Source organism: Canis lupus, chromosome 22, assembly GCF_048164855.1.
Source record: "Canis lupus baileyi chromosome 22, mCanLup2.hap1, whole genome shotgun sequence".
Lineage (NCBI taxonomy): Eukaryota > Metazoa > Chordata > Mammalia > Carnivora > Canidae > Canis > Canis lupus.
In genome coordinates, this window is record NC_132859.1 from 17733900 (window position 1) to 17761504 (window position 27605).

General features: G+C 41.4%; 1 protein-coding gene across 14 annotated transcripts in view; it reads right to left on the reverse strand.

Annotated features, from left to right (window-relative positions):
- Positions 1–17898, reverse strand: part of FAIM (Fas apoptotic inhibitory molecule) — a 118944-nt gene extending 101046 nt beyond the window's left edge. For 2 of the 14 annotated variants that reach the window (XR_012014880.1, XM_072792565.1), the window contains exons 1-5: positions 17691–17894; positions 12868–12926; positions 11628–11760; positions 10797–11025; positions 6118–6167 (exon numbers count right to left, since the gene is read on the reverse strand). Coding sequence is in view for 12 of the 14 variants with exons in the window: in XM_072792565.1 (XP_072648666.1) it covers positions 6118–6167; positions 10797–11025; positions 11628–11760; positions 12868–12926; positions 17691–17738 (519 nt within the window). In the remaining 2 variants the exon portion in view is untranslated. Of the gene's footprint in view, positions 1–2304; positions 2654–2721; positions 3181–6117; positions 6168–9633; positions 9750–10796; positions 11026–11627; positions 11761–12867; positions 12927–17275; positions 17404–17690 lie in introns of those variants that run through there. The other 12 variants (XM_072792570.1, XM_072792558.1, XM_072792560.1 and 9 more) reach the window with 12 other exon arrangements.
- Between the last annotated feature and the right edge of the window lie 9707 nt (positions 17899–27605).

Below are 27605 nucleotides of genomic sequence, written 5' to 3' on the forward strand. Positions count from 1 at the left end.
GAAAATATAAGGAAAAGAACTTCTACTGCTGGTCAAAATTTTATAATGGTACAGCAACCTTTGAAAGCAATTTGGCAAATACTGAAGATATATTTACCCTTTGATTTAGCAATTCCACTTCTGAGTATCCTTAGGACAGTGCTTCTCAATCTTTGATGTTTGTACATATAAATCACCATGGGGCCTTGTTAAAATACAGACTCTGATTCAGTAGGCCTGGGGAAGGACCGGAGAGTCTTACTTCCTAACAAGTTTCTAGGTGATGTCATTGCTGCTAGTCCAGAGACACGCTTTAAACAGCAAGGCCCAAGAGAAACTGACTCATATCCTCAAGGGACATAAAGATGTTCATTAGAGCACTGATGGTATTAATGAGCTTCTGAAAACTACTAAGGTGAGTGGATGGTTACATAAATTTTTATGGTTGAAAGCAAGAGTTAAAAGGAACTGGAGTTACATATGCCAACCTAGATAAATCTCAAAAACAAGGTTGAGTGGAAAAAATGATAGAATAGGATTATTTAAAATTTTCAGTGATACTGGACGGCTGGGTGGCTCAGCGGTTGAACATCTGCCTTTGGCTCAGGATGGGATCCTGCAGTCCTGGGATCGAGTCCTGCAGTCCCTGCATGGAGCCTGCTTCTCCCTCTGCCTGTGTCTCTGCCTTTCTGTGTCTCGCATGAATAAATAAAATCTTAAAAAAATTTTTTAAGTGATACCATGTACTGGTTTAGAGGTATATGCCTATCTGATAAAATATAAACTTGCATGGGAATGATAAACATCAACCATAACATCACTTGGGCAAGGCAGGGGCCTGGGAATAGGAAGTGCATATAGCACTTCAGTATTGTAATGCTTTAGTTATTAAACTGGGTAAGTGGTATGCTCAGTTAAATAATAATACAACTGTCTATTTCTATTTTTTGTACATCTGAAGTATCTTGTTCAACAACTAAACAATAAAATAGGCTCATTTTTTAAAATGAGGAGATGGGAGGTTCTCAAGAACTGACCCTGTGCCAAACTTCAAATCCGGGCTGCACTCCTTTTACATTACCATGCTGCTTTTAATTAACAAAACAAACACTCCCACATTTGGTTTCCACAAAGACTGAATCAAACTGTATCCCCAAGTGTTTGCTGTGGGACGTGATGCATGCTGAAAAACACAGGTTCTGACCTCTAATAACTATAGAGTTCAAAACGAACTACCTAAACACAGTTGTTTTGCCCTTTATTTTTCTCTTGGTCCCAGATAAAATATGGCCATTAAAAGCAGCCCATTATTCAAGAGAAAAAAAAGCAATACTCAAACACTCGAAAACAGACTTAAATGTGAGTTTAAGAAGCCTCAGAAGAGTCTCTCTTAGTTCATCTTCCTGGTTTTCCAGTGGTGGTGAAGTGGAGCTGGGGGGTGGAGGAAGGAGAACGGGGGAATTTGTCAAGGTAGCATGCTGACCCGCCAATAGCAAAGGCTTGAAAAAAACCACGTTGGAGGAGGCAAGCAGGCTCACTGTAATATGCTCTCTTTGCCGCCCAGCACGTTGCCTGCCTGACCCAGACCTGTTTGAGCCATCTTCCCTCTCTGTTCTGTTCTCTCCATTCCTCTTCCCTGCTGCTTACACCTGGTTGTGCCTCTGTTCTGCCCCAAATCTCTTAGAAATACATTAGTGACAGAGAGATAATAGTAAAGGGCATGGGTTTGTGTCAGAAAAACCTGGGTTCAAATCCTGCCTGTGCCACTGATAAGGAGCTCATTAACTTGAGACACATCCAACAGAATGTGGTAGGATGATGGAAATAACTATATCTACACTGTCTAATACGGTTGTTCCCAGCCCCGGGTGACTATTGAGCACTTGAAATGTGGCTAGTGCGATAGAGGAATGTTTTAATTGTACTTATTTTTAATTAGTTTAACTTAAAAAGCCACATGACTAATGGCTCCCATATTGGACAGAGCAAGTCTAGAAAATGTAGGACCCCTCCTCTCACAGAGGATCACCATGTATAATGGACATGGGACACCCTGATAAAAGGCTCTACTAGTAAGCTATATCCTGCCCTGAAGACCATCAGAGTACTGAATGCACAATCTCAGACACTCACTGTATTGACCAGGTCTTCTCAGTGAGTATGCCAGGGTGGGCCTGCTTCATGCTGCTTGCTACCTCCCGACACCAGATCCAACTCTGACTTTTTCAACGATGAGGATACAACCAAGGCAGTCTGGTATAAAGAAGTTTGCCTCTTCCTCGTGTTTTTTTGTCCTCACTGTGCTGATTAAACAAAATGACTACATTTTCAGAAACCCATTTTTAATTAAATTCTTATGTGACACTATTTGGCATTTCTTTAATATTAAGTTTCCAGACAAAATGTTTTTCATTTTCTCCAGTTAAACGAATCATATCATTATGTACCAATTGCTTTAAAGAGACAATCTACCTGCATAGGTTAAATATATATGAAGACAGAGGTGCCTGGGTGGCACAATAGGTTAAGCATCTGACTTGATTTCGGCTCAGCTCATGATCTCTCAGCATCACAAGACTGAGCCTCACATTGGGCTCTGCACTCAGCACAGATTCTGCTTGAGAATCTCTCTCTCCCTCTGCCCTGGCCCGGTTCATGTGCTCTCTCTGTTTCTCTAAAATTAAAAAAAAAATTAATATATGAAGATATCCATTTTTAGAAACATAAATCAAGCAGCACCAATTTTATTTTATAGTATTTATTATAGTAAAAGTTCCTCTTGTAAAACATTGGTGATTTTGGTCCATATCTTTTTTTCCATTTGGCTTTAAAACATTTTACATTATTTATAAAATAAATCGCAATTTTTAAGATTGTACATATTTCTTTTTTTTTTTTGACTCTTAAAATATTACAGTTTCAAGTATCTAAAAAATAAACACCTGGCAGACTAAGTGTACTGAAAAGTACATATTGAACATATTTAATTACCACAGTAATTTAAAAGTCTTCATCTTTTACTTGTTAAGATTAAAATTCACTAACATGAAGTCATTCAAGGATCTCTGGAATTTCTCTATTATCCACAATGAGACTATGGATAATCCCTTCTTTCCGCTTCCCACTACTGACAGCCTTTATGTAACAGTCATGGTTCCCAACACTGAAGTGAGTTTCAGTCCCGTCCTCTACAAACTCACCCTAGGCCAACAAAAGAAGGAGGAGTTAGTATTCCAGAAACATTTATCTTTGTCTAGAGCATTAACACCATCTAAAAAGGGTGGCATGGACTGAACATTTCTCTTACGGGCTGAACATTTATTTGTACCTGCTTACAATCTTGAACAATGTTAAGCTTCAGAGGGAAAAGACCCCTTATATCTTGTGGCTGTGTGTCTATAACATGCACTATTTAAACAACATTGACTATTTTTACAAGTAAAACTGATAAGCATGATATCAAGCACTTAGTTTATGCCAAGTTACTCTATACTAAGAACACGCATTACTTCATTGCACCATCACCACAGCCCTGACAGAAGCACTATTAGTGTCCTCATTGTATAGATGGGGAATCAAGGCACAGAGTGGTGAAATAACTGCTGGAGGACCCAGTCAGGAAGGGATAGAATGTTCTTACCCACTCCAAAAATCTGATTCCGCAGAATGTAAGGTGGCTTACAGTAAAATACACAGATAACATAAAACCAAGCACCACCCAATCTCGCCCCATTCTGTTCAACACAGTAGCTATTGGCCACATGTGGCAGTTGAGCACTTGAAATGTGGTGAGTCTCAAATGCCATGTGCTGTTTGAGTGTAAAATCTACATGGAGTTTGGAAGACTTAGAATGAAACAGAATGTACAATACCTCTAAAAACTTCTATTGATGTTGAATTATATTATTTTGGATATACTGATTTAAATCAAATATACTATTAAAACGAGCTTCACCTTAAAACTTTTAAACTGTGGTATTAGAGAAGTCTCACATGAATAAAAGAAAAGCTACACATGGAACTCCTACCTGTGGCTCATATTTTTACTGAACAGTACTGATCTAGATTAGAAAGACAGGGGCCAAGTGGCATAGAGAAGAACAGGAGGCTTCAAGGATGAAAGTGGAGCATGGTAGAAAGCAAAGAAACCACAATCAGACTTAAAATTTGGCTATGAGCTTCCTGGCAGCCAAAGCAGACAGAGAGAGGTCTCAAAGCTAACATCATCCAACCTAAGAAGGCAAAGGACACCTGGGGGAGAGCTTTTTCTCAGCTGTGGGGAGAATCTGGCCAATACTGACACCACCACAGGAACCCTGTGGGGGCACAATCAGACACATACATAAATCTTGGTCATGATGCTTTGAGATGGAAAAAAAAAGGAGAAAATCAACTGTCACTCACAGGCAGCAAGGGCGGGTGTGCACATACTGGGGATCACTGCCCAGATATGGAGCTGCAGCAATTGCAGTTACAGTGAAGAGACAACTGGGTAGTAAAGAGCTATCGTCCAAATACTTGCAGTTCCCTGCTAATTACTGAGGACCAAAGACATTGTGGATGAACATTCCTTTCAACTTCTTACTTATTTATAACTACATTCTTAATACCACAGAACAACATTCTCTCTATATTGCTTTAGAGAATTCCTTGAGGGTGGAAGGGAAGAGGATCCAAAACTGCCCATTGGCACTTAGAGGGTTCCAAGGTTGGAAGGAAAGAACAGGAAGGACCAGTAAGGGCCTGATCCATGTTAATGGTAACTGAAGCTATTCCACACGGGCCAAAAAACCACTGAACAGCTCTCCAAGCCTCTCTGCATAAAAGAAGTCTCTGTCAGTAGATTTATCCTGGAGAGTGAATGGCTCAAGCTCTGAGGATGAATTCTGAGTGAGCCCTGATTACATAACCCTTCAAGAATTCACAACAGGATTAAGAAAGAGAGAAGCATGTATATTTGTAACTTTTCTGGCATTGGTACTTCCTCAGAAGCAGAGAGCCACAAGACCCAGGAGGTCCTTGGTAGCCTGCCGAATAAACTCATCCCAGGCCTCCTGCTCTCCGAGTACCTCTCCTCATCTTCCTATACCTACAACAGGTGAAGGAGACCAGGGCAGCACCTCCCAAGGAGACTAGGGAAGCACCTCCAATGGGCAACTAGCTGAAACGTGACTAGAGCAGAGTAGGTCTCATTATCTCCAGCCGTGGTGTTCATGTTGGAAGCCAGCATGAAAGGCAGGGACCAGGCATAGTACCCCCCCCTTACCAGCAGACCCCACAGCCCTGGGGAATTTCCACCCAGGGACTGTAGCTCCCAGTCTCACACTCTGTGCTTCCCACGATGGTCTCCTCTGCTTCCGCTTGCTCCCTGAGCCACAAGCCACGCACACCACTATGCTTTCATTCTTGCTGAAATCACTTAAATATTCATCCCGCCCACAGCCATAACACTGCAAGCAGCTGGCAGCAAAGGCTGAACGCTGTGGGGTTTGATAGGGATGTGATCACACTGGGCCACGATAGGGTAGCCGCTTGCCACTGCTGGTCTACAAACTTCACTTAATCTTCTGTGGTTTGTGACAGTGCCCTTTCCTATCTGCCTTCGTGTCACCTGACTTGTATGCATTGCTTCTTTTTCAAAAACCTCACTTTTAGAAAAGTCCTATCTGCTTTGAGAGTATGCTGTAAAGTCTTATTCAAGTGTGACTCGTGGGCTGACAAGCAGCATTGGCATCACCAGGGGAAATGTTAGAATTTGCATCTTAGCAAGATCCCAGGTGATTCCTACACATGCAGGTTTGAGAAGCTGTGATATGAAGCCCAATTTAACTTGGACAGGACCTCCTGTGGGGCCAGTTTTTGATGTGTGAATTCTTTTTAGGACAGAGCCTGGTCCAGGAGAGGAAAGGCAGCGTGTGAGGCTGGGGCCAGCTCTCAACATAAGGCATTTCCAAGCCCTCCCTGCCCCAGGCGCTGTCCAGGAGAGGTGTTCAGAATTTGGAGTCAGGAGTACTTCATCTCTTTCTTGTCCTTAACCGAGAGGACACCGCTTAATTATCAATCTTCACCATTAGGAAATGCAACATTTCAGTGGCAACCTTATACATGGCGCTAAGAGTAAGTAAAGGGTCAACTTACTGCTGTCTCCATTCTTTTACCATTGCACCATACATCCATAGTGTCCTTTTCTGTAAAAGTAACAAATCAAAAAAAAATTATAATCTATGACTCAAAGATAAAGTTAACTCTTTATTATTTTAATAAAAGCTTGATATACTGGATTTCTAAAACTCCCATTAACTTTTCATGGCTTTCAAATTCTTCTAAATTTGAAGAAACCATTTAACTTGGTTCACAAACAAAATAAAAGTGAGATAAAACAATCTTTCAAGAGACAATCATGGCCCTAGTACAAATGGATGAAGCCCTGTTGAACAAAATAAACACTGCAACACAAACTTCAGTATTTAGGATGCACAGAAGTAAATGCAAGGAGGGACCTGGCTACACAGTCTGTCATCTGTGACCAGAGACTGCCCCCTACCTTTCTTGCACAAAGGCCACCAAGAAAGGCTGTGACAGGGCCGATGTCGGATGAACAGCATTCAGGCTTAGAAATTTAACCTGAAATTTCCTACTGGATAGCACAATAATCTCTATTCATTTTTGTAATGTTTTCATTTTGGGGAAAAACTATGGATCGTAAGAAAAAACACAGGTATACCTGGTGGACTGTGCTGACAGTATGGTGCAAAATGCTGCATGATACAGCTGGGCATCAGTTAAGCTGCTGAGGCTTACCTCGGAGGGCATGTACATGTGTGCACGTGTGCTCAAACACGTGTGCATTTTGGGGGAGGATCCCAGAACCACTTGTGACTGTTAGTATCCTGGTGGGGGGTGGTAGAGAAGACTGCACTAATCAAGGAGCCAGAAGATGAGCCTAGAATCATGACCTGTGTGCACGTGAGAAGCCCAGGAGTCAAAAAACTTGCCTCCGTGTTAAGGCTGAGGCGCCAGTCAGGGGCTTGATTCTAACAGGCCATCTACTCCAGGAACACAGTCTAACAGGGGCTCTTTTCTCCCCACAGCTTGAGATGGGAGCCTCAGAGAATAGAGGCCTTTGACCTGGGCTAAAGGAGAAACAGGCAGAGGGGCCCAGGAGATGTAGGCAGTGGTTGCTCCAGTGGCAGCCTGAGCGGAAGCATCAACAGCCATGGTTACAGGGAGACCTAACTTGTCTCAACACCTGATCAGAGCATACCGTGCTAAAATAAACCATGATGCCGGTGAAAATTGGAATTTCATGTTGTATGCCTACTGAACATGTGCATGTACTCAGATTTTCTATAGGCTATTATGAATGTGCCTCTGAAGAAACCTACTAATCCAGAAAAGAAAAATGGAATAAATGTGACTACATCAAAGTAAAGAATATTTCTTTTGAGGGAGCCCAGGAGTGCATGTTTTAAAGAAAAAAGTCTACACACATAAGCAAAGTCAGACTGGAAAGAAATACGCGAAGCTCATAGCACAGACAAAAGTCACTCTTACTGGCAGAAAGACTCCGAGCAATCAACGAGAGAAAGACCGACAATCCAAAAGACAGCAGGTCAGAGGACATGTAGATCAGAAGAGAAAAACAGAGGACATCAAATATGAAAAGATGCTCAACCTCACTTAATTTTGAAAAAGGCAAATAAAAACACTGAAATACCACTTTTCATGTAGCAGAATATTTTTTAAAAATTTTAAGATCAGACAACATGCTCAGCTGGGGAACCTGAGGGGAAATGGGTACCGGGAGCGCACAGCAGTAAAAGCACCATAGGGGCAATGGGGCCCGATGGCTCAAGTGACAAGCGCAGTTCTGTTGGACCCAGCAATCCTACTTTCCCGCTTCTGGGATTTTATGCAAAGGAGATATGTCAACTACATTCCAAGAGGCATATAAACCAAGCCATTCATCCAACACTACTTCCAACAGCAAAGGATTAGAAATAGCCCAAGTGCCCAATTGTCAGGAGTGATTTAAACCATTTTATTTACTATTGAGACCGACTCTGCAGCTATAAAAAAAAGTATGAGAAAGCTCTTCATGTATGGTTAGGAGAGGATCCTCAGAATATATGAATAAGTCAAGAAGACAAGATGCTTTTATGAAATAAGGTAGTATTAAATTTTCATATTTGCTTGAATCTAAATAAACACTGGAAAGACTCACTATTAAAGAGCTTATTTTTATCAGGGAAACAGGGTGGGTGGGAATAGGGGTGGAAGCAAATTTTGCCATGTGTCTTTTCTTATCATTTTAATATCTGAATCATATGGGTAGAGCACCTATTCTAGTATGTATATTAACAAAAGAACACATCTGATAAAAGTATTACATCATTATGGCTCAGAAGTGGATTTGGTGAGTTACAGGAGGCCTTGGAGCATGTGTACCTTGGAGCCTCTTCTGCCTGCCTGCCTGGACCTTCCCTAAAAATAATGAATGAGCATCTTAACATATGCCCAGATTACGCTCTTGAAATACATTTTCCTCTTGAGAAACTGGGGCTTCTTGAAGAAAAGTATGATTCCAGGTCAGGAAAGAAAATGTTTAAAATGAGCCTAGGACATCTTGTCATATCTGATAGCAAGGAAGCTTTCGAAGTCTACCAAGGATGTGTCACAAAAGGACACAGGAGCCAATCTACAGAGCACACCATTGGCCAAAATGGGGACGATTTGATGGTCAATTCAAATAATAACTTGAATGTGTTGCAACACACATCAAACTGTTTAAATCCATGAGTTAATAATGGTTTTTATTTTTTATTTTTTAAAAAACCCTAAATGATCACCTTTAGAGGAAAATAAGGAGCCAATTCAGTATTTTGAAAAGTTTATAGTAAAGGGAAAACAAGTGTTAGTCTGCATTTTTTTTTTTAGTCTGCATTTCTTATAAAAATTGTACTTCTGTGCAACCAAAGAGTAGATGACAGGAAGTTTTTCATTTTAGAAATATTCCAGAATATCACCATTTAGCAACTGCTAAGGAATTAATGGATGCAAATACTAGGTACCAATGACAACCAATGGTTGCCAACATCAAAAGAACTGACAAATACCATGTGCCTCTTGATATAACAAAACCATAAAGTAGTCTTGCCAGAAAAAAAAAAAATCAAACCTAAATTTGACCAATTCTTTAGTTAACTATCAATGTATAGGAAATATTAGAAACAAAGAAACAAAGAGCCTGGCCGGCTCATTTGGTAGTGGATGAGACTCTTAATCTCTTGGTGTTGTAAATTTGAACCCTACATCGGGTGTAGAGATTACTTAAAAAAAAAATCTTTAAAAATATATTAAAAAAAAAAAAAGAAAAAACATCACAAAAGTTCAATCAATAAAATCCAGACCACAAGAAACTCTTTAAGATAAACTGATCCAGTTTCTTCAATAAATAAGCTATAGGAGAGTTTCTGGGTTTTTTTTCAACTATGTACATTTAATTACTTGATAAACACTTTTCATTTTTCATTTTTTTTAAGTTTATTTATTTTTAGGTGATTTCTACCAACATAGGGCTTGAGCTCACAACACTGAGATTAAGAGTCACATGCTCCGGGGGATCCCTGGGTGGCGCGGCAGTTTGGCGCCTGCCTTTGGCCCAAGACGTGATCCTGGAGACCTGGGATTGAATCCCACGTCGGACTCCTGGTGTATGGAGCCTGCTTCTCCCTCTGCCTGTGTCTCTGCCTCTCTCTCTCTCTCTGTGACTATCATTAAAAAAAAAAAAAAAAAAAAGAGTCACATGCTCCACCGAGTCAGCACCCAAACATTTTTCATCTTTAAAAAGAATTTTTTTAAAGGTATATGCTAGCATTTGACTAGCTTGTAGGCCCTTTAAAGGCACAGACAACATCTTTTCATCTAGTATCCTCAATGCCTGGTACGCTCACTGATATTTAGTAGGTACTCAAGATTATCTAAGTAAGTGAATCAATGAATTTATGAGATAATCCAAATGATCTTAACTTAGTGATGTAAGAAGCAGGAAATACTGGGAGTACCAGAGGAGAGAAAAGATAGTAACTGGTAAATATTTGTCCTAAGTTTTGTAGACCCACTGGAAACATGGATAGCCATGTGTAACAACAAAACTTAGCTTTAAGATCAATGGCTTATTACTTTTTACCTTTTAATCTGCTTTATCTGGACTGAAAATTTTGATATATTGCAGTACTAAACATACTGCTGTCTAGAGAAAAATTCCCTTGTTACTGATCATGCTTAAATTTCCAACTGTCTCTAGACATCCTTTTAAAGAGAAATATCAATAATAAAAGATAATAGAAATATCAATAATAAGTAACAACAAATGTCTACATCATTTCCTTTTTTTTTTTTTTAAAGATTTTATTTATTTATTCATAGAAATGCAGAGAGAGAGAGAGAGAGGCAGAGACACAGGCAGAGGGAGAAGCAGGCTCCATGCAGAGAGCCCGACATGGGACTTGATCCAAGGTCTCCAGGATCACGCCCTGGGCTGCAGGCGGCGCTAAACCGCTGCGCCACCGGGGCTGCCCATTTCCTTTTTTTTTTTACACCTGTTTATAATCCTCAAATCCACCACTACAAAATCTGGCTCTCATATAAACCAGTCAATTAAATGAACATTTCATTTACATAGGACACATCAGAAATACACCTACACACACTCTCTCTCTACTCAAAGCTCCCATAAAGGGTCTGGATAGTTAGGGGAACTAATTAACAATCATCATAAAAAGTCAACAGATTCTGCAGAAATGGCACTCACTTACCCAACACAACTCTAAAGTCCTCACCATCCAAATGTAATACCCAGGTATTGGTAGTCTTCGACCTGTTCTCCATATACTTCTTGAGACTTTTGCCATTAATTTCCAGAGTATATTCATACGCAAAGCCACTGACAGCATCTATATTTATGGTTGCTTTTGTCTTTGCAGCTCCAACGCAGAAAGTTTCTTTGCCCACTAGTTTGAACATCCATTCTTTTCTTATCTCTTCCTAAGCAATAAAATGTAAAAGTTGAAAACACACAAATGGAAGAAAATTTATTTTTTTTGGAAGAAAATTTAATACTTAACTTTAGAAATGCTATATAATTAAAGTGAGTAAATAGCAATGCTATTTAGATGTAATTTTATTACTTCACAATCCAAATATTTTATTTTATTTTATTTATTTATTTATTTATTTATTTATTTATTTATTTTTAAATATTTTATTTATTTATTCATGAGAGAGAGAGAGGCAGAGACACAGGCAGAGGGAGAAGCAGGATCCATGCCTGGAGCCCGACACGGGACTCAATCCCGGGACTCCAGGATCACGCCCTGGGCCAAAGGCAGGCGCTGAACCGCTGAGTCACCCAGGAATCCCAACAATCCAAATATTTTAGAAAATAAAAGCACTTGAAGTTTAAATGTTATAGTCTATGGATCTATAATTATTATTAGTTTGCTTTGTCCAGCAACATGATCCAGGCCAAAATATAAAGATAATCAATGTAAGAGAAAAGCCTTAAATTTATATATGAAGAATCTATGTTAACAAAATCAAGCTTTTATGTATACCATATTCTACAAAGTAACTTATTTTTTTCCTACCTTCCCATCTACATATACCACTCGTTTGCCTGATGTGGTGCCATGTTCAAACTCAATCTTATGGACTCCATCACTTAAAGCAACATCCCAAACGGCTACGAGATCTGTCATTTTTTCCAGGCTATAAGGAGGGCTACGGGAATAAAATAACAGAATTACAACTGGCCAAGTACAGTAAGCAAATAACCAATGAATCTTTCCAACATGAAAATATCAGATTTTTTTAAACCCCTAAAATTACAAGATATTAAAGTGACAGTACCTAAAAATTTCTACTCACAGTACATATAGCTATCTTCTCCCTCTTATGCACTCTTCCTTTAAGATACAACTACTATAAACAGGTATATAGTCGGATAATTCCAAACAAAGTCACCTTAATATTAATAGGATTAAGAACCTATCACTTTATCTAGGATAGTATTCTAAGCTGGGCTACAGAATAATGCTTAGAAAGGTCGGTAAAAAGTCTCTGCTTCTCCCCGTTATCCCCATTTTAAAAAGCACAGTATTTAATTCTGGTTTTTCTTTTTCAGATCCACTCACTCCAAAACAAGAAAACTCCCCAAACCTTTCATACTTAAACCAGTTAGGATTCATTTTAACAAAAAAGGTTCTAATTTATTATACTGCGAAAAAGAGAAGTCATAGAATTAATGTCCTATAATTAAAAAGATAAAAATATATGGAAAATGATCATTCTTATCTTTACTATAATAATCTTATAAAAAATAAAGGATTGTTTTGTCATAAGTTTCTAGCACAATTTAAATACATATTTATATTAATATTTTAATATAAAATATATATTTATCATATCATGCCCTGTTAAGAATGCCATATATTTTATAATGTAATATCTGTATGAAATATGTTTTAAGCCTGCTCTCTTAAACTACATCTTACTTTTTATTCACTCTAATGTCCTTTGTGTACTCTAAATCAGAAATGGTAAGTGAATGTTATATTATTTTGAAGTGATTGCCGAAAACTTTGTGCTAAGGCAGATTTGGAGATCTTACATCCAGGCCCTATGGGAAAAGATGTGTTACGTTAGGAGCCACTTAAAAGGTGTTTAAATCACAGAAAAGCAAAACCATGCATTCTGCAACTTTACAAAATGTGTCCTTAACAAAGTAGCCTGGATAAATCACTCCTGAGTGATTAAAACAATTTTGAAAGTTTCAAAAGCTAGTTTTGTTTTTTGTTTTTGTTTTTTTTTGCCATGCAAGACATTTACCTTTCATCATCTTCAAAGATAGGACTGTCATCTCCAGATGCCATGGTTGGCAAAATAGTCTTTAATCCAATTAGCAGCCAGGAAAGAAAAAAGCAGAATTGCAGCAAAGAAAGATTGAGAGCAACAAAGATAACATCTGCAAAGAGTTTTTTTCTAAGTTTGCAATCCATTTCTCAAATTGCATGGAGTTTCTGATGAAACAGCTTTTACATACAATAGAATTGCAATCTCCAGGTTTCAGGAAAAGAAATAAAGTCATGCAAATTGGCTAATCATATTTTCCCTGTTAAAAATTTATAATTTCCTAAAACCAGAGCATAAACTCTAGTTTAACTAATTTCAAATATGATACCATATCAGAGCTGCAAGAGACCTAGAGGTCCTCTGGGTCTCGTGCTTCTCAAATTGAGGTATAAGAAGCCCCAAGGGTATGAGGCAATGAGTCAGGGAATACATAAAACTCCTGGATAAACAGTACGCATCTTCAGGAAGCATCTATGTTACAGGATGGTAACAAATTTAAAATGCAATCTTAATATTAAATTTTAGAAGGATATATATTAAGGTGGAATATGTAATTTAAAAAAATATTTTAGGGGCACCTGGCTGGCTTAGTTGGTAGAGTATGTGACTCTTGGTCTCGGGGTCGTGAGTTCAACCCCCATGTTGGGGATAGAGCCTATTTAATTAAAAAAAATTAAAAATTAAAAAAAAATTTTAGATACCTTCAAAGAAATGACAAGTTTGCAGAAAGCAGCCAAGGATATGCTAGTTTGCTTTCCAACAGCAAACTTAATTTACCTACTTACTCAAGCCCATTTAATTTACTAGTGCCAACAATGAATTCACAAAAGTTATGTGGTTTGCTCAGGTCACTAGTGGGGCCTGAGTCAGAACTAAAGCCCAGTACTCCCATGCAATTACCTCAGAATTAACTGGGCTGTAATACTAATTAGATTTTACTAAAATCTGAAGCACACATATGTTCACACATGCATAGGAAACCCTCCACATTTGGAGATTTGAGATTAACAGCTGCCAAAACTACTGAAAAATAGGTTCAACTATTTTTTGCTGCCAAGACCTACTCTGGTCTAGCCCTCTCCCTTTAGATGCCCAAGGGCGCTCCTCTCCTTGTTAAAAATGGGAGATTGCCAAACTTCTTTAGCTGAAAACAGCCAGAAGCGTATTTAAAAGATGCAAAAGAGATTAACATTGAGAAAAGCAATCCAGCAGGCAAGGAAAACATAGTAATTTCAGAACAAAAATTAAAGATTCAAATATTTTGCACCTAAAATAAATCCCTCTGTTTTGGGAGCACCTTATAAATTTGTGAATTTTTCTAGTCTTAAGAAGCCCTAGGGTATCTCCTATGAAAGTGGAGGGTATCCTGCAACTATAAAAGCAAAGAGAATACACAGCAATAGAAGAAGCCAAATAGCATGATATAAAAATTTGGATAAGCCATCCTTTGCAAATCAGAGTGGTCTTAGGGATTTCATTCAAATTTTGCTTTGTAACTTTTAGAGACCCTAGAAACTTCAGTAATCCAGCATTCAAACTTGAAAAAAACTGCCCAGTTTTCCATCATAAGGAACTTCATTATTATCGCACTACAAATAAGGCATGGTACCATCTTAATTATTATAACTTTTCATATGAAAGTATAAAAGACAACACAACAAATTAGAAAGGAAATTAGAAATCAAGATTACATTTATTTCTTGAAAAATTTCCCTAAACTACAGGCATTCATCTATTTATGGAGTATCTATCTAAAGTGCTGAAAAGTTTTGGAAATAGTGGCTGCACAAAGCTGTGGATGTCCTTAATCCCACGGAATTATACATTTTAACGATGGTTAAAATGGCAAATTTTATGTCATATGTATTTTACCACAACTTAAAAAAGTTAATATTGCAATATACAAAGACATTGAATTGTACACTTTAAATGGGTGAATTGTATGAGGTATGTGAATTATACCTCAACAAAGTTTTTATTTTTAAAAAAAGGAAAGACCTAGGTGCCCTGCTGGTAGTGTTTTTTGGAATGTGACTATATCTATAACCAAAAGATGATCACAACTGTCCTTGTCCCCAATATCTGCCTTACTCAATTAAAAAATGAGAAATATGTCACACATCTCTAAGTTACAAATTGGATTAATAAACACATGTCATACTCTAAATTCATTCACCATGCTAATAGTTATCAGTCACTTATGTGCCAGGCACTGAGCTGGACACTAAGCTCAAAGTGAAGAGCTCTAGAAAAAAACAAAGGATTACCACGTAGCCATGGGAGTGTCCTTGTAAAGAGAAGCAGTAAGGGACAGAAAGGGTCCACAGAGAAAGGATCCTAGCCCTACCCAATGGGTGGGAAGGCCAGAGGAGACTTTTGTTTAAAACTTGTCATTCTTTTTTTTTTAATTTTTATTTATTTATGATAGTCACACACAGAGAGAGAGAGAGGCAGAGACACAGGCAGAGGGAGAAGCAGGCTCCATGCACCGGGAGCCCGACGTGGGATTCGATCCCGGGTCTCCAGGATCGCGCCCTGGGCCAAAGGCAGGCGCCAAACCGCTGCGCCACCCAGGGATCCCAAAACTTGTCATTCTTAAATCCTTAAACAATATACTTAATTTCCAGAATCATGCAACCAAACTGAAAAATGATCATTACAAAGAAAATTCCCTCTCTTTTAGCACAAAATTAAAAAAATGTAAATGAAGGAGCATCTTGGTGGCTCAGTTGGTTAAGCATCCGACTCTTGATCTCAGCTCAGGTCTTTTTTTTTTTTTTTTTTTTTTTTTTTTTTTTTTTTTATGATAGGCACACAGTGAGAGAGAGGCAGAGACATAGGCAGAGAGAGAAGCAGGCTCCATGCACTGGGAGCCCGACAGGTCCCAAGGATCGCGCCCTGGGCCAAACCGCTGCACCACCCAGGGATCCCTCAGCTCAGGCCTGAATCACAGAGTGGTTAGTCCACAGGGTGGTGAGTCCAAGCCCTGCTTTGGGGCTCCATGCTGGGCATGGAACCTACTTAAAAACAATAATAATAAAATAAATTTTAAAAATTAAAAAATGTAAATGAAAGGGTGGAAAAACAAATTCCATTTATTTTCACTGATGAGCTGATGTCACTCGAAACTCTTTACATGCCTTCAAAGAAAGCTTTTTGAGTGTCTAGGCATCAGCATAATCTTTTAAAATCTATTCGCTAGCAATCGAACGATCATGTTTCAGAGTAAGACAACCATTAAGGGCAGCCCGGGTGGCTCTGGGGTTAAGCACCTGCCTTCAGCCCAGGGCATGATCCTGGAGACCTGGGATCGAGTCCCATGTCGGGCTCACTGCATGGAGCCTGCTTCTCCCTCTGCCTGTGTCCCTGCCTCTCTCTCTTTCTCTCTGTGTCTCTCATGAATAAATGAGTAAAATCTTTTTTAAAAAATTTTAAAAAATTATTAAGATATTCATAGTTCCCTTTTCAGCTACAGCTCTAGGTAAGGCCAATCACAAAGGAGGTCACTCTTCAACAAACAGGTGTTGCCACTGTACGCCCAGACCCATGTGAAGCCTTGGGACCTCCAGCAAAGTGAGTCAGGAAGCTCCAGGAGCCAGATGTCCCCCAAATGCCACCGGAGGTATAAGAACTGATAACTTGGGCAGCCCGGGTGGCTCAGCGGTTTAGCGCCTGCCTTCGGCCCAGGGCGTGATCCTGGAGACCCAGAATCGAGTCCCACATCAGGCTTCCTGGATGGAGCCTGCTTCTCCCTCTGCCTGTGTCTCTGCCTCTCTCTGTGTCTCCTGAATAAGTAAGTAAAATATCAAAAACAAAAAAACAAAAAAAAACATAACTTTTCCGAGGAGCATTTTTGCATCCGCATAAACCACAAGCCTTATGAGAGAGATCCACTCTAAACAAATAATCATGCTCAACACACTAGACGTAACAGTGCTCAACGAACTGCCTTTTAGTACTGGCTGCAAACTGCAAACCACCTGCGCCATCACCAGCAGGGGGGAGGAGCCCAAGAAGTAGATCACGGGGCCGTCCCCCAAGACCCTGCACGCCCAGCCTGCGCCGGGCCGGCCTGGACGCTGCGGTCAAGGCCGCACACACGAGCGCGGTCCCGCGCGGCCAACAGGAGGAGGACGCGGAGGGACACACAGGAGCTGCGCGCGACGCGCTCTCCGCGAAGAGGCCGAAGTCCCCGCACGCGGGATCTGGGCTGCGCAAGAGACGGCCGGCTCCGCGTCCGGGGGGAGGGGCTGCAAGGCTGTTCATTACGCTAAGATGCTGGGCCTGACCAGGATGGGGCGACCCGCGGCCGCCCCCGCCCCCGCCCCCGGCTCGGCCGGCCCCCGCTGACGCCCGCGAGCCCCCGCCCTGCCCGCCGCCTCACCCTCCGGGGCTCGGGGTCCGCGCGGCACCGCCCGCCGCCGCCGGAGATGGCGGCCGCCGCCGCGCTGCGTGCAGCGGGGGCGCCCGGGGCCGCGCGCAGGGGCTTCTGGGGGCCGCGGGGCGCACCTGGGCCGCCGGGCGCCGCGGGAGGCCGCGGGCCGCGCCGCTTCCGCCGAGCCCCGGGCGCCTCCTGCTCCGAGGCTGAGAGCTCGGCCGCCGCCCCGAGCGAGCGCCGACTCTGCGGCGCTTGGGCGCCCCCGCCCCCGCCCCCGCCCCCGCGGGCAGCGCCAGCCGGGCCCTGCCTCGACCCCCGCCCGCCCGAAACCTTGGGGCCGCGGCCGCGTCTCGCCATCCCCGGTGCGGCGCCGTAGCGGGCGCGGGGCCGGACGCCGCGGGAACCCGGCGCGAAAACTGACCGTGCGTCCGCTCCGAAGCCACCGGGCCGGTGACCCCGATAAGGGCATGCGCCCCTTGAAATCTCCTTCACGGGTTCTGGTTGCTTCTGTAAAGACCCAGCAGCGCCTTAGGGCGGGTATCGGGCCGTGCAGCTTCTCCGTGAGAGCGGCGTTCCCGGTCCCCGGGGCCCTGCAGAGGCCCTTCCCCCTGCTGGGCACGCCTCCCTGCCTCGGCCCCTAGTCACCCTTGTCTGTGTGGTCGAGCTCGCTCTTAGATATCTTTTTTTTTTTTTTTTTTTTTTTTTTAAGGAAAACTATCCTGGCCCTGAGGACTTGCAGCACTTGGACTTCTTAGCCCATGTCGGAGTGTGCAATTATTTCTGTAGATTTTGCTTATCGTGCAACTTCATAGGGGACTGGAGGTTCTTGATGGCAGGGGTTGTGGCGCTTGGCTCTCGCTCTTGTACCTCCCACACCTGCACAGCGCAGGCTCAGAGTAGGCTCTGATAAATACTTGTTTAAGGGATGCATGTAGGGACGCCTGGGTGGCTCACAGGTTGAGGTCTGCCTTCGGCTCAGGGCATGATCCCGGGGTCCTGGGATCGAGTCTCGCATAGGGCTCCCTGCAGGGATCCTGCTTCTCCCTCTGCCTGTGTCTCTGCCTCTCTCTGTGTGTGTCTCTCATAAATAAATAAAACCTTAAAAAAAATAAAATCTTAAAAAAAATAAAGAAGAATGAATGTAAAGAAGGCCTGAGTAGGTTTTAGGTGCCTTCTGATTTTCCCTGCCACCAGCAGACAGGGAAGAAGGTTGTTGAGCAGGGCCATTTGAGGGGGGCAGCGAGTGGTCCCTGTGAAGTGTGTACCAGGTGACAATACACAGACGTTTGAAGGGATTCTGGAGGGGCTCTGAAGGCCCAGAAGATTTGGGAGCCAGAACCTGTGATCCAGGCCTCATTGTGTAATTTCTTATCCCAGCTTGAGGTCTGTGTAAAGAATTGTTTCATCTTTGAGGTTGCTAGAGTCAAGGCGGTTTCTAGATGCTGAACAAGTATGTGAGAGAAGGGGGATAGAGACTAGAAGGGACAATCTATTAATTAGGTTAATCAGTCTATAAAATAATGACTGAATTCTCTTTTTTTTTTCTTAGGATTTTATTTATTTTTTTCATGAGAGACACAGAGGCAGAAACATAGGCACAGGGAGAAACAGGCACCCTGCAGGGAGCCCGGTGTGGGACTTGGTTGGGAAATTCTGAGATTACCACCTGAGCCAAAGCCGGATGCTCAACCACTGAGCCACCCAGGCACCCCAATGATGACTGAATTCTTAAGCAAATTATGTTCTAAGGATTATGTTTAGTGAGCACTGACTGATTTCTTGTTTGCTACCCTGTACTGAAAGCTCCTCCAAGACAAAGACTTTTCATATTTGTATTTTCTTCTAAACGGGTGTCTTAACAGAGAGTTTTCAATAAATAATTATTGAAAGAATGACTTGCAGGGGGGAAGGTAAAAGGCTTCAAAGTGGGAATTTCTAGCGATGGGACCAGGCTAGTTGAAGACATGTCCCTAATTCCTTTTTCCTAGTCCTTAGTTCTTCTAAAAAACAATCCTTAGTTGTTGGGCTAGGACCAGGAAACCCTGGTTGGGGATACTAATGAAGGATCATATTTTCTTGTAAAAACTTAGAAATCTGGGTATCCTTTATAAGACCAATAAGGTGTAATTTATTGGATGCTTGCTATGTCCTTATATATTATTGCCTGTACTTTTCACAACAGCCCAGTATTTATATTACAGAGGGACCCAAAGCCTTCAGAAGTTGCAGGGCCAGTGATGCCTGGGTGGCTCAGTGGTTGAGCATCTGCCTTCAGCTCAGAGTGTGATCCTGGGGTCCTGGGATCAAGTCCTGCATTGGGTTCCCCTCAGAGAGCCTGCTTCCCCCTCTGCCTATGTCTTTGCCTCTCTCTCATGAATTTAAAAGGAAATTGCAAATTGCAGGGCCAGCATATGGAGCCAGGCCTGTGGGATTCAAAAAGTTCATGTTAACGGGGCCTATTATTACAAAAGTGTTAATTGTGCTTGAAAAAAACTCTAAGCCTTTCCTTAGAGGCCTGGGAAGCTCCTCTGCCCAGGGCCCACAGAGTACATTCAAGAGGTGCATTCAAATCTGCACCACAAATAGGCAGTGCAATCTGATTCCTCAACTGGCTTATACTATGCCACTATTTTCTCTTTGAGTATAATACTTGGAATTTCTGAGATACCTGGTATAATTTCTGAGATGCCAGGAACATGCCATTTTTTTACTACATTTTCCACCTACTCATTCCCAGGGCCCAGGACACTGAAGGTAGCGATAGTTACTTGTTATCAGACAGAATTGTTATGGACACTAAGTCTCAAGAAAATACCATGAAAGGTATTGAACTTAAGTATAAAATGTATTCATTCAAGCAAATCCTGCTTTTGACTTGACTTTTTTTTTTTTTTTTTTTTATTCTCAAAGTAATCTCTATGCCCCACATGGGGCTCAAACTCACAACCAAGAGATCAAGAGTTACATGTTCTACTGACAGAGCCAGCAAGGTGCCCCATGCTTTTGACTGTATCCTCACACTCAGATTATTTCCTTGTTTCCCAGGAAGTACCTAGATCTGTTCTTACCTCAAACTATCTCTCACCAATTTGCCCATTGGCATCAGTGATTGATTGACTAACTTTTTAAGATTTTATTTTTAAATAATCTCTATGCCCAATGTGGGGCTCAAACTTCCAGCGCTGAGATCAAGAGTCACATACTCTACCGACTAAGCCAGCTAGGCCATCAGTGATATATTTTAAGAGAGCAGCTAAAAATGTTTTCATTCACCATTCTCTGTGCTTTCATTTGGCCTCCTTTTGAAAAGGGAATTGTTAATGCATTGACTGGTTTTCTTTTTTTTTCTTAAAGATTTTATTTATTTATTCATAGACACAGAGAGAGAGGCAGAGACACAGGCAGAGGGAGAAGCAGGCTCCATGCAGGGAGCCCGACGTGGGACTCGATCCCGGGTCTCCAGGATCACACCCCAGGCTGCAGGCGGCGCCAAACTGCTACGCCACCCAGGCTGCCCATTGACTGGTTTTCTGAACTTACTTTTTAAACAACATGAATGGAGATCAAAATAAAAGGGAAAAGTTACTTAGTCTGATACGAACAAGACTAAAATTTTCCACATGCCCTTCCAGTATTGGTCCAGCTTGACTACCAGCGGTATGTTTAAAGGGAGAGGCACTGGTGCTTTAGAAAGAAGCCCAGGGCCCAGAATTATGGCCTCCGAGGATTGTGTGTCAGAACCAATGCCAGTACCCACAGTCTCCCGCTGCTCACCGGGCTGCTGCTCCTTAGGCATCTTCCCCCTCAGCCCAAGGTGGCTGTGGCTCTACCTACACAAAGACAGAAAGTGGAGGAGTGAAATAAGGTGATTTTGTAGAACTTGAAACAAGAAAAGCTTGACAATATCAGGAGAATATCAGCTTTGGTTTGAGTCATGTGGAGAGTGGGGTTTGTAGATACACCCTTAATTAGAGCAAAGAGCCAAAGGAAGGCAGTACAGACACATGTTCCAATTGGTTAAGATTTGGTAAAAATTGGGAAAAGTTTGTATCATGTTTATTTAGAGAAATGTAAAAAGCATAGGAAAGTATAGAAGATAATAACCATATTCCTGTGACTTAGAATTGACTGACCATCATTAAATACTGGCTCATTGAAAATTTTCAATGGAAAAAAACATTGCAGATAAAACCCTATTAGATTTGCAAATCCAACACCATTACTAGCTTCTCTTACCCCAAGCCAATATGAACATGAATTTGGTGCTTCCTTCTGAGTCCATGTTCTATAGTTATGTAGAAAGTATATATATGAATAACTCAAGCCTGTTAGAATGGCTATTATCGCTAAGAAATAACAAGTGTTGGCAAGGGTAAGGAAAAAATGGAACACTTATGCACTGTTGGTAGGATATAATTTGGTGCAGCTACTGTGGGAAATAGTGTGGAAGTTCCTCAAAAATAAAAATAGGGGTGCCTGGGTGATTCAGTTGGTTAAGTGTCCGACTCCTGATTTCGACTCAGGTTATGATATCAGGATTGTGAGATAGAGCCTTGAGTTGGGCTCTGAGCTGGATGTGGAACCTGCTTAAGATTCTTTCTCTCTCCCCCTACCTATCCCTCTAAAAAAAATAAAAATAGCACCACCATATGATCCAGCAATTCCACTTCTGGATATTTCTCTCTCTCTCTCTCTCTCTCTCTCTCTCTCTCTCTCTTTCTCTCTCTCACACACACACACACACACACACACGAATACTATTATTTGGCCATAAAAAAGAAGGAAATTCTGCCATTTGTGACAACATGGATGGACCTGAAGGACACTATTCTAAGTGAAATAAGTCAGATAGAGAATGACAAATATTGTATATGGCTCTTACAGGCCGGGAATCCAAAAACAAAACCAAAAACAAACTCAGTGAACAGATCGGTGGTCATTAGAGGTTGAGGGGGAGAAATGGGTAGAGGGAATATAAAATCATTTAAAAAATAATAAGAAAGGAGTTTTGAACTATCGCACTTTGAATTATAAACTGTCAATTTATTATTGGTAGTGTATTTAGCTTGTCTCTACTGTTTTACCTTTGCTTTCTATCTGTCCCACCTTTGCTCTGCTTTTTGTTCTCCTTTCTTCCATTCTTAAAAGTAGCCTGAATTTTTGTTCTTGTATTTCACTTATTCTTTCTACTGGTTTGGAAGTCATTGACTCCCCTTTCACCTTGCAATCAAGTTTTATTTGAGTCTGTCCTTTTTTTAAGCACACACATTTGCCTTCATGATCATTATACTGAATTATACAATGATTGTGTAGACTTATCTACATGGTTATCATTTTTTTCTCAACAATCGTTGCATCTCAGACTTGCCTTCTTTGATCACTTTTCTTTCTCAAGTACATACTTAGAACTTCTTTTAATGTAGGTCTATGGTGATTTTTTAAAAAAGATTGACTTATTTTAGAGAAAGAGAAAGAACATGAGTGGGGGGAGTGACATAGGGAGAGGGAGAGAGAATCCTAAAGCAGACTCCCCACTGAGCATGGAGCCCCATGTGGGGATCAATCCCAGGACCCCAAAATCATGACCTGAGCTGAAATCAAGAGCCAGCTGCTTAACTGACTGACCTATCCAGGTGCCCTGGTCTGTTGGTGATTTTTTTTTTTAAGATTTTATTTATTTATTCACGAGACACACAGTGAGAGAGAGAGAGAGAGAGAGAGAGAGAGAGAGAGAGAGAGAGGCAGAGACACAAGCAGAGGGAGAAGCAGGCTCCATGCAGGGAGCCTGATGTGGAACTCCATCCGGGGTCTCCAGGATCACACCTTGGGCTGAAGGCAGCACTAAACCGCTGAGCCACCCGGGCTGCCCCTATTGGTGATTTTTTTAAAATTTTATTTTGAGATAATTGTATCTCGGAGCTAGGGAGAGTCATTGACCTGGAACCACTTTAACATGCTTCCAGAATCCTATTGAATGCAAGAATCTTGGACTCAGTTCTCTCAACCTGCTCCTGGCTCTGCCAGCACTCCTGATTGGGCTGAGTAAGCATTTACTTACAGGTAACACCCTTCTCTAAATTTGTACCCCTCGTAGCTTTGGGTTTGGCTCAAAAATTTTTTTTAATCTCCTTTGAGATTTTGCTTCCTGGAAAACCAGCACTAAAATAAAAATTATGTTTTGTTTTAAAGCAAAAAAAAAAAAGATGTAAATGAGTAAATGTTCTTCGGCATGATAGAGTCCTGCTTTAAAAAATTGTTTGAGGGACACCTGGGTGTCTCAGTTAGTTAATCATCTGCCTTGGGATCACATCATGATCCCGGGGTCCTGGGATCAAGCCCTCCATTGAGCCCTGCATCAGGCTTCCTGCTCCGTGGGGAACCTGCTTCTCCCTCTCCCTCTGCCGTTGCCCCTGCTTGTGCACGCATGCATTCGTTCTCTTTCTTTCTCTCTCTCTAATAAATAAATAAAATATTTTTAAAAAATGAAACAAAAAGGTAGTTGAGACATACCTGTCTCACTCAATTGGTGGAGCATGCAACTTTTGATCTCAGGGGTTTGAGTTTTAGCCTCATGTTGGGTGTAGAGATTACTTAAAAATAAAATCTTAAGGGGGATCCCTGGGTGGCTCAGTGGTTTAGCACCTGCCTTTGGCCCAGGGCGTGGTCCTGGGGTCCTGGAATCGAGTCCCACGTCGGGCTCCCCATGTTGAGCCTGCTTCTTCCTCTGCCTGTGTCTCTGTGTCTCTCTCTCTTTCTGTGTCTCTCATGAATAAATCAATAAAATCTTTAAAATAAGATAAAATAAATAAAAATCTTAAATAAATAGGTAAATAATTATTTGAATGGCAACTGGAAATCTGTGTGAGAGTAAAACAGGATTGTTGTAGGGAGCTCATTCCTTGGAATTTGAATCATCATCATCATTACATTTATTCAGTATTCGTTGACAGTCTGTCCTGTGGCAAGCGCTGTGGGGAGAATATAACAATGAACAGCACTGACGGTTTTCCCCCTTGTGAAATTTACATCCTAGTGGAGGAGGCATTCACAAGAAATGAGCAAATAGTTTGTGACAAGTTGCCTCCAGAATGGCTCCCAAGGACCCCACTTCCTGGTATTCATATCCTTTTGTAGTCCTCTATTGCATTTTACCATAGTTGGTCTGTGTGGTTAATAGCATAGAGCAGAAGTGATGATATGTGACTGCCTGGATTAGGTTATAAATAAGACTTCTGGGGGTGCCTGAATGGTTCAGTTCATTAAGCATCTGCCTTCAGCTCAGGTCATGATCTCAGGGTCCTGGGATTGAGCCCCATGTTGGGCTCCCTGCTCAGAGAGGAGTCTCCCTCTCTCTTTCCCTCTCCCTCTCCCCCTGCTCATGAAGTCTCTCTTACTCTCTCTCAAATAAATAAATAAAATCTTAAAAAAAAAAAAAAACTTTGTTTCTGTCTTAGGTACTCACACATTCTCTTGGATCACTCCCTTTTGGGAAGCTGTCATGTTGTGGGGATACTCAGGTAGCCTGTGGAGAGGCCTGCTTGCTAAGGAACAAACTGAGCCCTGCCAATAACCACATGAGTGAGTTTAGAAGTAAATCCATTAGATTAACCGTGGGCAACAAGCTGATGGCAGCCTCATGAAAGATTCTGTCTAGACCATCCAGCTAAGCCACTCCTGTATTCCTGACCCATAGACAAGATATTAAATGTTTGTCAAGATATTAAATGTTTGTTTTAAGTGGCTATGTTTAGGGATAGTTTGCTATGCATCAGTAGATGACGAATAGACAGATGAAATATATGCAAATTGGAATAAGTGCATACACCAATCTTATGGTAGAGCAGATGCCCATCAGGAGAAGTGATATGGTCAAGCGATTAATGAAATAGGTTTTCAAGCCTGAGTGCTGATTTCATATCCTGGCTCTGCTACATACTAGCTGTGTGATCTTAACAAGTCTTTTTTTTTTTTTTTTAAAGATTTTTAATTTATTTTTGAGAGAGAGAGTGAGAGCATATAGGGAGAGGGAGAAGGAGGAGAAGCAGACTCCCTGCTGAGTGGAGAGCCTCCATGGGGCTCTATTCCAGGACCCTAAGATCATGAAAGAGCCAAAGGTAGACCTTGACTGACTGAGCCACCTAGGTGTCCATTTTTTTAAACTATTTATTCATTCATTCATTCATTCATTCATTCATGAGAGACCTAGAGAGAGACAGAGACATAGGCAGAGGGAGAAGCAGGCTTCCCAGAGGGAGCCCAAAGCAGGACTTAATCCCTAGACTCTGGGACCACACCCTGAGCTGAAGGCAGGGCATTGCATGCTCAACGACTAAGCCACCCAGGCGTCCCTAACTTCTATTTTCTAATTTGATCATTTGTAGAATGAAGATAATAAGAGTACTCATGTCAAGGTTATTGTGAAGAGTCAAGAAGTTAGAAAACATAAGTGTGTAACCCAGAGCTTGACACATTTTAAAGGTTCAACTAATATAACTATTGTTAATCTGTATTGATTCTTTTTAAAAAATATTTTATTTATTTATTCATGAGACAAAAAGAGAGACAGGCTCCCTGCAAGGAGCCTGATACAGGACTTGATCCCAGGACCCCAGGATCACTACCTGAGCCAAAGACAGATGCTCAACCACTGAGCCACCCAGGTGCCCCAATCTGTACTGATTCTTGAGCATTTGTTATTAATCTGTTTGAGCTATTTACTTGTGGTCTTTCATACTGGCAGATGGCTACTAAAGGTGAATGCCCCTGTCAAAATATGACTCAAATTTAGCAGTGCCACTCCACACTATATTGAGCACCTGCTATGTGTCAGGGACAATATAGGTCCTGAAAAAAGTAAGGTAAGATCCATGTCCCCATAGTTCAAGTTCTCATAGAAGAGGCAGGAACAAATGTATTAGTATAATTAAGGATTAATTAAAAACTCTAAATCCAAAAGACTTGTGAATTGGAGACTTTTCAAGACTTCACCAAATGCCATTCATATTTGGCATACTCCTTGTTATGGGGAGAAATTTGATACGTCTATGCCTTGGAGAAAATTTGAGAATCAGTTTAGAAGTTTAGAAATGAAAAGATCTGTTTTAATTGCTAATGAAGCCTATAATTTATACTAGGAAGACAAAGCACAGGGGAAAGCAGTAAACTGAAATGAAGACAGGCTTTGGATCTCAGCTTAAATGTCACTTCCTTAGAGAGGCTCCTCCACATATCTTTGTTCTCTTCCTTCTCTTCATAGCACTTATCATAATTAATGCTTATGTGTGGGATTTTTTAATATTTCTCTTCCCAACTAGTCTGTAAGCACCATGAGGGCAAGAAACACATCTGGTTTACTCACCCCTATAAATACAGCATCTAGTTTAATCCCTGGTATATAACAGGTGCTTAATACATTTTTGTAAGTGAATGTTAAGTGAGTGTTTAGAACCATTAGCATCCTGGTGGATTATTGAAGACACAAAGAAAACTTGAGATCAGGGTGTGTGGCTGGCTCGGTCGGTGGATCATGCAGCTCTTCATCTTGAGGTTGTGAATTTGAGCCCCATGTTGAGTGTAGAGATTACTTAAAAATTAAATCTTAAAGTGTTGACAAGGCTTTGATGGTTTATACAGGGAAATTCCTTTGAAGGACAATGCTATAGAACTTCCTCCACTTGACACACAAAATCCAGGAGTGATGATGAGGAAATAGAGCGTAATCAGCCTTGTGTTTGAAAACTGTAAAGAATACTGGTGATCATACATCTAGCATCCATTGTCCTCTTGGTCCTTACAGGACTCCAGTTTTACTCAAGTAGCCATACCTTCACCTTGCAACTTATGTGACTCAAGGAGCACCTGCCCCATTGCCTATTGCAGTTATGGTAACCCCTTTTTCCTCCTGGAATCCAAGCTAAGTCTTCTTCACATTTGCTAGGCAGTTACTGATTGGGAGACAGAATATGTGCCCGTGTGACCTAATTGGCTCAAAAAAAAAAAAAAAAAAAAAAAGAAAATTTCCCTTTTCTAAAAGGAAAGATTTTAGATGGAAAAGAAAGTATGTGGTCCTGATTGTTCCTGGTAGACATCTGGAAAATCACTTTATTTTTTTCTAAAGATTTTATTTATTTGAGAGAGAGAGAGACAGAGATAATGAGAGAGAGCAGAAGCAGGAAGGAGAGGGAGAAGCAGGCTCCCCGCTGAGCAGGGAGCCTGATGTGGGGCTCCATCCCAGGACCCCGGGATCATGACCTGAGGTGAAGGCAGATGATTAACCAACTAAACTACCCACACACTCTAAAAAATCACTTTAGTGTTGAACCTCCCATGTTTACAG